This window comes from Episyrphus balteatus, chromosome 2 (assembly GCF_945859705.1).
Source record: "Episyrphus balteatus chromosome 2, idEpiBalt1.1, whole genome shotgun sequence".
Taxonomy (NCBI): Eukaryota; Metazoa; Arthropoda; class Insecta; order Diptera; family Syrphidae; genus Episyrphus; species Episyrphus balteatus.
The window spans coordinates 30,327,556-30,340,408 of NC_079135.1; the positions used below are offsets into that span (position 1 = coordinate 30,327,556).

General features: G+C 28.7%; 1 protein-coding gene across 1 annotated transcript; it reads left to right on the forward strand.

The window, feature by feature from the left end:
• The first annotated feature begins 4,933 nt into the window (after positions 1-4,933).
• Positions 4,934-12,039, forward strand: LOC129910721 (protein ERGIC-53). Its single transcript, XM_055988211.1, has 5 exons — positions 4,934-5,172; positions 5,398-6,119; positions 10,768-11,261; positions 11,323-11,445; positions 11,508-12,039. The coding sequence occupies exons 1-5, from the start codon at positions 4,968-4,970 to the stop codon at positions 11,542-11,544; spliced, it is 1,581 nt and encodes a 526-aa protein (XP_055844186.1). The 5' UTR covers positions 4,934-4,967; the 3' UTR covers positions 11,545-12,039.
• Positions 12,040-12,853: the final 814 nt, after the last annotated feature.

Consider the following 12,853-nt stretch of genomic DNA (forward strand, 5'->3'; position numbering starts at 1 on the left):
CAGCTCTTTTTTAATTTTGTGTTAAAGTTTTTTTTTTATTTTTAATTTAAAGTAGAATTACTGAGTTAGTTTTAGAAACTGTTAAATAAAATAAAGATGTATTCTTTTTTTTTGAACAAGAAGTGTTTTTATTTTTTTTATATATATAATTTCTTAAATTTATTTAATATATTTTTATTTCAGCAATAGACTTGTACCGAATGTATCCTAAATTAATGGACAAATCCTCAGAAAAAATATTTCACAATACAAAATTATTTTTATATTGAAAATTCATCAAATCTATCTTCCATTACAAAACAAATAAAACAAAAAAAATTATACCTAAACGAATATTTAATTATAATAAAAAAAAAAACAAAATAAAAAATAATCTTGATGTAATGTTTATTAAACAAAATAAAAATAAAATAATAATTATAATTATAATAATGTAGGTCCCCTCTCACTAGTTAAACTAGATACGGTTTGTACTTTATAAAAGAAATAAGTATTTTCTTAATTTAATAACTATTGTCTATAACTTATGTATGTAATGTATAACTAAGAAATGTGATTATCAAAAAATAAAAAAGTTTTTTTTTCTATTTCCTTTTTAATAAATATAAAATGATAGTGGGAAAAACTATGATGTCAAAAAATGTCGCCAGAAATATCATTCAGTCTCGAGGTGAGCAGTAAGTTGCAATTTTATTAAAAAAGATATCAAAAAGAAAAAGGTAAGAAAAAGATTTACACTACTCAATTTATGTTTTTGTCTTGAAACTACTTTACAATATTTTTTTTTTGGAAAATTGTGGTGAGTTCGGGAGTGTTCTACAAATTAATTTTCGATACATATACCTACTATAAGCAATGATTGGGATTCGTTAAAAAATCGATTCCAGTTAACAAGCTACTTGACCTCGCCAGTTCGATTTATGTATGTAACTCGACCGAAAATTAGGTTGAATTAGTTAAATTAAAGAGGAATGTAAAAAAGCTTTTTTTTCTTAAAAGCTACTCGTATATTGGCTTGGAATTTTAAGAAGAAATTTTAAAATGTTTTGTTTTTTTTTTAAGTTTTCGTATTGCTGTCATCATGTTAAGCTTTTCCGGTCGAAGTGGTTTTCCAAAAACTTAAATTGAAAAACGCTTCCGGTTGTATATTGACATATTTATGCCACATCGATCCGCTATATTACAATTCTAAGAACAAGACGTAACTACTATACCTCTTATTCAAATTCTGACAATAAAGCAGCAATATACCTATTTCAATCCCGAAGCGTAAAAATATCGACGATACTGGATTACGAATACAACGTCGCTCGAGAATTGCAAGAACGTATGTCGAAAAAATTCAATTTCGACATTTTGATCCACAACGTTTTGTATATTCAATTAATATTATTTCAAGCTGTTTTCGAAATATGTAAAAGAACGAAAAAGGGCCGAAAAATAAAAGCCATGAACTGAAATTCAAAGTTGAACTTTAATTCTAGAAATGGGGCTTATCACGAATTCCCTACGATTTCCAAAAAAGCAATCACAAAATCCGATCGTAGTAACGATTTGTATGAAATTTTCCATTACGAACGGATTCCGTGATTCGTTTTTGGAAATCTTAGCAAATTTCAGATACGAATGAAATTCGTGATAAGGCCGAATATGTTCATTGAATCGACAAAGTACCTATTATTAAAGTGCAAGTTTTTTGAAAAGTTTTTAACAAATTCTTGTCAATTAAATTTTTACTTGCGATATACATATGTACGTTAGGGTGGTTCTTATTTGAGAAATGCAGTTGGATAGCCGCCATTCGGTTGGAAATACTGAGAAAAATTGTACCTAATTTGTTTACATTATTATTTGACTCCCTTCCTCTCCCGGATTCAATGTGAAATGTTCATGTTAAACGTCATTATTTCCTTTGATTTTTTTTAGGTAATTTTCTAATTTTATATGGGGTTTTCCCGGGAGACTTGGCAGTTGAAATAAAAATTCGAAAAAATTAGGCCCCTTACGGTTGTCAAATATCAATTGATAGATAAACGATAAACTTATTACTTATAATTGATAGACATTTTGGTATTACGGTTGTCAATTGCTAAATTTTCCCTATTCTAAACATTGATCAAAAAACAATTGTGAATAGGCGCTATTTTTGTTTTGAGGTTTTTTTTTCGCCATTTAGAACTAATTTATGTCCATTCACCATGAAATTTTTGCAAAAAAAATGGTTTTTGGAATTAATTTTGTGGGCCAAAAATAATGGCACCTATCATATACCGATTTTGGAAAAAATTATTTTTTTTTTCGAAAACGGCTTCAACGATTTTGTTAAAGAGTTCTTAGACAAAGTCTACCTATCTTTTGGTGAAAATTTCTTTTTTTTTTAACTCCCAAACAAATAATTCAATTTCAACGAATATTTTTATTAAAAATTATTTAAATACATAATTTTAATAAATATAAATCAAATATAAAATTTTGAAAGAAAATTATTTTTGGATTTTATAAAAAAAATATGATTTTTTTTATGATTTTTCGAAAAATGGGCATTGAAATATTGGTTTTAGGTGTTGATAACTAATTGATACAAAACGACATACATACCTACCAGTTTTATTCTAATTTTTTTTTAATTATGTATAAATTTTTACTTGCGATATAGGTACTATATATCAAGTTATGCATTCGTACAAAAAAAAAAGTTGAGATAACATTTTTCCATGACATTACGATGATAGACAATGCCAAAAAAGTGGGTCCCGGAAGTCCGTCTGTCTGTCTGTCTGTCTGTCTGTCTGTATAAGGAGCTACAGCCTAAACGGATGGACCGATTAATGTCAAACTTGGTATGTAGCGTTATTTGGCGACTCTCCAGAGGGGTTTTTGGAATTAATTTTTTTGGACCAAAAATAACGGTACTTGTCATATACCGATTTTAGTAAAATTGAAATATCTCGAAAACGGCTCTAACGATTTTGTTTAAAAAATTCAAGTGTTAGTTTAAAGTTAAGGTCTATCTTTTAATGAAAAAAATTTTTTATGAAAATCATTATTAACGGTACCTGCCATAGAACCGTTTTTTTCAAATCCGATTATCTCCAAAACCGCTTATTCGATTTCAACGAAACTTTTTGTGAAGAAGCATTTATATAATTTAAATATAAGCCAAAAATAAAATTTTGAAAAAAATAATCAAATAATCAAAAATCAAATTTTCGAAAACGGGACATTTAATTTTTTTGAAATTGTTTTTAGATGTTTATTAGTGATTTCTACAAAATGGCATACCAATTTTATTTTTAAACTTTTTTTCCAAAACGATTTTTTCTAACGATTTTGAAATTTTTTTTTCTAAAAATGCATGTTAATATATCAATCAAAACTGCATACTTGTTTTGGAGGGCAATTTAATTTCAGATTTTATTTTATTTTTTTTTTAAAACGAATTTTATTTTTTTTCCAAATTTCTATATAAAAAGTCTTAAAAATTTAAGCAACTTTAACTCTAAGAGCAAGTTCGTGCGACCCCAGTCGTGCATTTTATTTTTTAATCGGCTCTAGGGTTTAAAAAAATTTTTTTTTTTCTAAAAATAAAAATAAATCTAATTGCATTTTTACTTGCTCTATAGGGCAAGTATTGGTTTCGTGTAGAAAAAAAAAATTGAGGTTTTAATCAAAACCAACATTACGATGATGGAGAAGATCAAAAAAGTGGTTTTCGTCATGCTGTCCGTTGGTCTGTGCGTCCATCTGTACATCGAGCTAGGGCCTAAACGGATAAATGGATTTGCTTGCAACTTGGTACAGATGATTTTTACGTTGTTCTTTAGACCCGTTTTTTTTATTTTTTTAATATCTCCTTTTTAACGCATATCTCCCATATAACGTTTTCGAGGTATTGCAATTTTCTTGAAAACGGCTCTAACGATTTTGATTAAATTTGATATACGTAATAGACTTATTGATTCTAACAAAACTGCGTTTTTAGTTTTTCTCAAAAAATGCGGAGAACGGAAATATGGCGTTGCTGTTTTTCAAAAATTGTTATATTTTTTAAGTTCATTATATTTCATCAAAGCATAAGTCAATTTTATTAAGAATTTACAGACATCATTTTGAAGTATAAAATGTAAGAAAAAAAATGTTTAAACTTTTTTGAAAAAAAAAATTTTAATTTATAATTTTTAAACTTTCGATTTTTTTTTGTTTTTTTTCGCGACTACAAACAAAATCTTAAATTTCCAATAAATATTTAAGATAAAGATACTGTGAACTACAAGAGCAAGTACGTGCGATCCAGTCGTGCATTTTATTTTATTTGAATCTTTGGTGTCCGATTTCATACTAATCGAAGAGGTTTTTTACCTATCGGAAGCACACCTAATTTATATGAAATCGAAGGAGGATAACTCGCTAGGTCCATTTGCTGAATCGAAACTTAAGCATTTATGTTCTTCATTAATTCTTATGTGACAGTTTACGCAGAGGAAAAAGTAGGGAATAATAAGAGCTTATATATGTTCAACTTTTTCGTTTCATCAAATGGCCCTTAAAACTAAAAAATAAATAGTAAAATTATTTAAGAAAAACTTTCAGAACAGTAGTTTAATGTGTGTACAAATTCTACAAATAATAATCTGTTCAGTGGGCTCAAAGAGTTGCAACTGGAAAAGGAAAATCATATCGAAATTTTACGTTTTGTATGAGATGTTTTTTTTTTTCTCTTTTGACATAAAAAAACACTTCTTCCCAATCTCCTATAGAAAATGATCATTTAAAAAAAATAACGTTAAAACCGTTAAAAATATTATTTGTATTCTTTCCAACAAAAAAGCTAGATGGCGCTAATTTCACCCAAGACAAAAATTCATTTCAGGTTCAAGTCCTAACTACAATGAACTTTCATTCATTTACCTAAAACTACAAACTACAACTAACTTCAGACAAATTACGATGGAATTAAGCTGTCAAAAATGGCTGTCACCGGTTTGACGTTGCGCTCCTCTTGTATTTTATTATTTTCTACAATTTTATTAATATTTTCAATAAAAAATGTCCTAGCAAACTTAAATAATCCAACTATTGGTGTTCATAAACGTTTTGAATATAAATATTCATTTAAACCACCATATTTAGCGCAAAGAGATGGATCAGTTCCCTTCTGGGAGTACGGTGGAAGTAAGTACAAATTTTTTTAACAACCACGTCAGTATATTTGATATCTCTTTTCAATTAATGATGATTTCAATAAGAGTGAATGAAATGCAATGAAAAAAATTTGTTACATGTCGAAAATATTGACACGCGTACGATTTTTTTTTGGAATATTATTTTGTTTGCTCTAATTTTTGAAAGAAACTTAAAGACATTTCGTAACACACAACCCAATTTCAAAAATTCCAGATGCTATAGCTAGTGCTGAAAGTGTCCGTGTGGCACCTTCGTTGCGCTCCCAAAAGGGTGCCATTTGGACAAAAGCCAAGACCACCTTCGACTGGTGGGATGTGGAAATCGTGTTCCGGGTAACAGGTCGAGGTCGTATCGGGGCCGATGGTTTGGCTTTCTGGTATACCCAAGAGAAGGGTGATTACAATGGCCAGGTCTTTGGTTCGTCTGACCAATGGAATGGTTTGGGTTTGTTCTTTGATTCGTTTGACAACGATAATAAACACAATAATCCTTATATTATGGCTGTTGTGAATGATGGAACTAAACAGTTTGATCATCAGAATGATGCCACGACGCAACTTTTGTCGGGATGTCTGAGAGATTTTAGGAATAAGCCATTCCCAACTCGTGCTCGTATTGAGTATTATAATAATGTCTTGACTGTGTTGTTCCATAATGGAATGACGAATAATAATGAAGATTATGAAATGTGTTTGCGTGCGGATGGGGTATTCCTTCCAAAGAACGGTTACTTTGGAGTTTCGGCGGCAACTGGTGGTTTGGCTGATGATCATGATGTTTTCCACTTTTTGACGACTTCTCTGCATGCTCCTGGACAATTTGCTCAGCCGACTAATCAAGGGGAGAACTCTGAAAAACTGACACAGGAATTCAAGGAGTATCAAGACAAACTCGATAAACAAAAGCAGGAATACCGAAAGGATCATCCTGATGAGGTGAGTAAGCTTCTGGCATTGCCCTATTGCATCAGTTTACAAATTACAACCACAATTTTGTACTTGTAATTGACAATTATTATATTTTATGTTTTTGAATTTGCTTTGCACGAACAACAAATAAGTGGGTTCACATATTGTCTACTGAACCAGCTAACTTGATTTTTGTAGTTTTAAGAAAATTTGCAAGAAAACCTATTCAATTGTTGGCCAGACTTTTTTTTCATGAAAATACTGGTAAAACAACACTGCTCTGCTCATGGCAGTTATGCCAAATTGGTTCAAAGAGGAAGAAAACACAGATTTCTCAAAGACGAAAAAAACAAGTGAGCTGGTTCTTGAATTGAGGTGACAAAATTTGTAATGAGACTTACAAATTGTACAGTAAAACTACAATTTATTGCTGCACTATTTATATTTGGAATTTGTAAGTTACAAATTTAAATCACAATTTTTTTTAACGTTCCTGCGTAAACAACTTAAAGAAACACTGGCCAACAATTTTCAAATTTTTAACCCTTAATATGTCAAGAACATATTATTTTAAAACTAATAACATGTAAGCACTTGCCTTGAATAATGACAAAACACGTATTTAAAAAAAAAATCAATTTAGTCATTTATTCTACATTCAGAAATAAAAATATAAAGAGTAAAGTTCTGTTCTCAAATACAAAAATGCAAAAATACAAACAACAAACAGTTAAATATTTACTTCTACACACATTCCGAAAGTCCACAAAGAAAACCTTGTAAGTTAAGAGAGAAAAAATATATTTTCTGAATTTTTTTATTTTTTTTTTACATATTGGGCACGTTCAGGAAATATTAGGGGCTAGATATTTAGGCAACTTCATTTTCTGAACGGAAATTTGAGTAAATTGCCTAAATTAGTTTGGATATTATGGTATTGTCAAATTTCGAAATTTACTTAAGTATTTAACCGATCGCATGGAGAAGACACCAAATTTCACTTAACTTTAATGAATAAATAATTATTATTATAAGCGATAATGCACTTTTTACTCGTTTTTTCACACAAATAAATTCAATTTTGCTAAATTAATTCTTTAATTAAAAACAATCTGCTGTCATGTTGACAAGAAAAACTTTCCTAAATTTTTAGGGAACATTTTCTTGCCTAACTTTCCAGTTAGCTTTCCAATAAAATTACCTAAATTGGAAAGACTTTTTTTGACAGCTGACCAATCAGAGACCGAGAAGTTACCTAAATATTTAGTGCCTAACGTTTCTGAACCTGCCAATTTTCAAGAAAACCAAACTTTCAAAATAAACTGTCAATAAAATACTTGTAACGCAATTTCTGTGAAATATGTTGTAATATTTCGATCAAATAGTATTTAAAAATTAAGTTCTCAAAGACAAAAGAAATTTACAAGCTTCGTATGTTTTTTTGTTGGATCTATTTTGGTTTGTTACAGAAATGTCATATGAATATAAAAAGTTAAAGTTTTTCAGAAAGATTTATATCAAATCTTATGGATTTAGGTTTGGTTAGCTCAAAAATCATATTGGTTTCTTTCTAGCAGGTCTAGTTTTTGAAATATATAATTTTTCATATTTGGGGGCATGTTCATACAAATTTTAAAGTTTTCCATATTTTAAGCGTTTATTAAAATTTTCCAGAAAAAAAATATATTAAACTCAATGTATTTGGGGTCAGTAGGTCTAAAAATCACAACCATTTATTTTTAGCAGCTCTTTTTTTTTAATATTTCAGTTATTCAAATTTCTTACTAATTTAAAAATTATGCTTATTCTAATTGTTTGTTAGTATTTTCCAGAAAAATTTTTGTCGAACCTAATGTATTTAGGTTCACTAAGCCTAAAAATCACACTGGTTCCTTTCTAAGAGCTTTAGAAATTATAATTATAATTAAGATATTGGGCACATTCAGGAAATTTTAGGGACTAGATATTTAGGCAACGTCATTTTCTGAACGGAAATTTGAGTTAATTGACTAAATTAGTTTGGATGTGATGTCACCTAACTGTAATGAATAAATAAAATTAATTATAAATGGTAATGCACTTTTTAGTTGTTTTTCACACAAATAAATTTAATTTTGCTAAATTAATTCTTTAAATAAAAACAACCTGCTGTCATGTTGACAAAAAAACTTTCCTAAATTTTTAGGGAACATTTTTTTGCCTAACTTTCCAGTCAGCTTTCCAATAAAATTAACTAAATTGGAAGGATTTTTTTTGACAGCTGACCAATCAGAGACCGAGAAATTACCTAAATATTTAGTCCCTAACGTTTCTGACCTGCCCATTATAATTTTTCACATTTTTTTTTAAGTTGCTGGAAAAATTTATTTTGAATGTAATGTATTTCGGTTCAGTAAGTTAAATAAAAATACAAATAGAATTTTTTAAATAAAAAAAATGTTGATTTCGGAATCAGCACCCTCCATTCAGAAAGAAAAGATAAACAACGGTTTGTAGAATTTCTGTGCGTTGGACAGTGTTTTTAGTGGAAGATCATTTTAAATATTTTATTATTCTCATGTATTCTCAGTAAAGAAAAAGATTGAAAACGTGTAAGAAATGTTATTTGGCAAAACCTCTGTTTCCCAGCCAATGTAAAGTTTTTAAAAAGATTAATACCCAGTTTCTTTCAGTTTTATGTTGTATTCCCGGTACAATAATATTTCTTCTGCTTGTGAACTATTAAGTAAAATAGTTGATAGTGTTGCCAGAACCGTCGATTCATCGCCGAGCAGGCCTTGAAAATTTCACTCGCTCCTTTTTCATTTTTTGTATTAAAAATTTACCAAAATGTATGAACAGAATGAAAAACAAATAATTATACATAAAATCTGATGAGCTAAAAAATTGAAAAAAAAAAAAAAAAATTAAAAATCTCTTACAAAATAAAAACAAATCACAACCATTTATTTTTAGCAGCTCTTTTTTTTTTAATATTTCAGTTATTCAAATTTCTTACTAATTTAAAAATTATGCTTATTCTAATTGCTTGTTAGTATTTTCCAGAAAAATTTTTGTCGAACCTAATGTATTTAGGTTCACTAAGCCTAAAAATCACACTGGTTCCTTTCTAAGAGCTTTAGAAATTATAATTATAATTAAGATATTGGGCACATTCAGGAAATTTTAGGGACTAGATATTTAGGCAACGTCATTTTCTGAACGGAAATTTGAGTTAATTGACTAAATTAGTTTGGATGTGATGTCACCTAACTGTAATGAATAAATAAAATTAATTATAAATGGTAATGCACTTTTTAGTTGTTTTTCACACAAATAAATTTAATTTTGCTAAATTAATTCTTTAAATAAAAACAACCTGCTGTCATGTTGACAAAAAAACTTTCCTAAATTTTTAGGGAACATTTTTTTGCCTAACTTTCCAGTCAGCTTTCCAATAAAATTAACTAAATTGGAAGGATTTTTTTTGACAGCTGACCAATCAGAGACCGAGAAATTACCTAAATATTTAGTCCCTAACGTTTCTGACCTGCCCATTATAATTTTTCACATTTTTTTTTAAGTTGCTGGAAAAATTTATTTTGAATGTAATGTATTTCGGTTCAGTAAGTTAAATAAAAATACAAATAGAATTTTTTAAATAAAAAAAATGTTGATTTCGGAATCAGCACCCTCCATTCAGAAAGAAAAGATAAACAACGGTTTGTAGAATTTCTGTGCGTTGGACAGTGTTTTTAGTGGAAGATCATTTTAAATATTTTATTATTCTCATGTATTCTCAGTAAAGAAAAAGATTGAAAACGTGTAAGAAATGTTATTTGGCAAAACCTCTGTTTCCCAGCCAATGTAAAGTTTTTAAAAAGATTAATACCCAGTTTCTTTCAGTTTTATGTTGTATTCCCGGTACAATAATATTTCTTCTGCTTGTGAACTATTAAGTAAAATAGTTGATAGTGTTGCCAGAACCGTCGATTCATCGCCGAGCAGGCCTTGAAAATTTCACTCGCTCCTTTTTCATTTTTTGTATTAAAAATTTACCAAAATGTATGAACAGAATGAAAAACAAATAATTATACATAAAATCTGATGAGCTAAAAAATTGAAAAAAAAAAAAAATTAAAAATCTCTTACAAAATAAAAACAATAAGCGTATTTTGTACCATTTTTGAAAGCGGCTATTTTTGGCTCAAAGATTTTTCAAATTTATCTCCTTGCCTCTAAAATATTCTGGCTACAATGATCGGTAATTGAGTTTAAATTAGTAGAACTATAATTTTCACACAGCCAATTAACTTTTTTCGTACAACGAAATCCGCTTTAGAATTACGGAATTAGAATCACCTTTTCACAAACATTAATAAATTTGTGATCCTCATTGCAACATAAACTTACAATAAAGTAGATTTTTCACATTTTTTTTGATTGTAGTTTACAATTACAAACTTATTTTTGTGCAACCAAAAATCATATTTTTTAACAAATTTGTATTTTATGAGTCACAACTACAATTTTGTTTTCTAAAAAAATTTTACAAATGACAAAACTTGATTATTTTACAAATTTGTGATACAAACGTTTGTAATTCACAAAATTGTAAGGTGGTGCAATAGACCATTACATAGCATATTTAACCATAAAATGTTTCTATAAACTTCTTATTGATAAATCATTTTAGGCAAAACACGACGAAGAATGGGAAGAATTCTACGAATCAGAGAATCAACGTGAATTGAGACAAATCTGGCAAGGACAAAGTCAAATTGGCGAAACATTGCGAGAACTGTCACGCAAAATGGACGAAGTCATTGGAAGACAAGAAAATACTCTATCTTTGGTATCTCGTGGTCTTGGTGGTGCTCAACAAGCACAAGTTCCAGTTGGTGGACAACAACCTCCAGCAATTCAAGGCGCAGGTTCTGTGGGCGCAATTAGTCGCATTGACGTCGACATGATGTTGAATAATCAAAATATGCTAATCAACACTATCCGAGAGATAAGAACTTTAGTTGGTGAGATAAACACACGCTCTGATACGATTATCACAAATCAAGCTAGAGCACCAACAGCGTCAATTCAAAGTGCTTCAGGCTATGACATTCAATCGCTAGTTGTCGAAATGCGTGATGGACTTAATCAAGTTAAACAGGGAATGACTGTCGTTGGTCAAAAGTGAGTGTTATCAAATTTTAACTGATGGCAATTGTTTCAATGTTATTTTTACTCATTTCAGATTAAACTCACCAAATGCATCGCCACTTTCATCGTGTCCCACTGGAAATTGTGTTGGAGTGACACTATTCCTTGCCGTTACCGCAGTGCAGCTTCTATTGGTATTCCTCTACAATCTTTACAGGTACTAATTTGAACTTTCAACTTCTTAACAAACATAAATTGAACAATGGTTTTCTTTTGCAGAAGTCGATCTGAAGCTCAGGCGAAAAAATTCTACTAAGCCAAAACGAATTTAAAGGATCTTTCTAAAAAATAATATTCAAGTTTTTTTTATACCCATCTCAATGCAAGCAACTAAATATAAACGAAAAAGAAAAACACAGATTAAAGATCCTAGATATTCTTGGAGGCTTGTATCCGAAATAATTTTTAAGTTCAACTTTAGAACAGGGGAAGTAAAGTAAAAAAAAATAGAAAAAAAAGAAAATATTAGTCAACTTGATGTATAATTAAGTTTGTTATTTTGAAAGAACTGTAAATGTGTGCAGTACATCTCGTCATTCCATATTAATAAAGTTAAAAAAAAAAAAAACAAAAACAAAAAAATAAATAAAAAAAAAAAAACAAAGAAACAAATCAAGAATCTTCATCATTCATAGTTGTTGTAGATGTACGTGTACACAAAAAGTCTACAAATAGTTTGCTAGTTATCTTTCTATACTTACTTTTACAGTTAATTTTTTTTTTGTTAAACAAAAATAATTGTAATTAGCTATCAAAAAAAAAAAAACAAAAAAAAACCGAATTGTTATTGTGATTTTGTATAATTTGGAAACTAGAAAAAAATTTATATTTTCTATTTAGTTTTTATCTTTCTTTTTTTTTCTCTAAAGAAAATAAATAATAAATACAATTGTGAACTTGAAGGCTTATAAACAAAAACAATTCCTCTATAATTAATAATAATTTTTTTTCTACGTTTTAATTTATAAATTAAATAATTCTTTTGTTACTCAACATAAAAAAAAAATCTTTTTACAAAACACAACAAAATTGATTTCATTTTATTTTAAAGTTAATTGTTTAACTCTTTTAGAAAACACTAAACGATCAAGTCACTGGTATCACTGACCAAATGGCGGCGATACAACATTTTTTACTCAAGGGTCACTGTGGCGTATGTGTAATTTGTTTTACTTTGAAAAATGAAAACGCATATAAATTGGAAATTTCTGTATTCTTGCATTTTTTTCTTGAAAAATTTAAAACAATTTATTTGTGTACCTTGATGCTAAGGCCTATTCACTATAAAATTATATCCTTAAAACAAACCTTGTTTAGAGACTTTGATAAGAAGATATTTGCTTCCAACTGTTAGACAAAAATATATTATTTCGATTATCAATAATTCAGCAACTGGACCTCAAAGAAACTTTTAGATTCTGATCATGAATAGAGGCTAGAAAGACCTTTCTTTTGATGTGTCACTCGATGGATTTCGAGGAATTTTTTTTTAAAAGAGCTTTTTTTTTTTAAAGGGGATAACCTTGGATTTTTTGTCGAAAATCTAAAAAAAAATAGATTTGTAA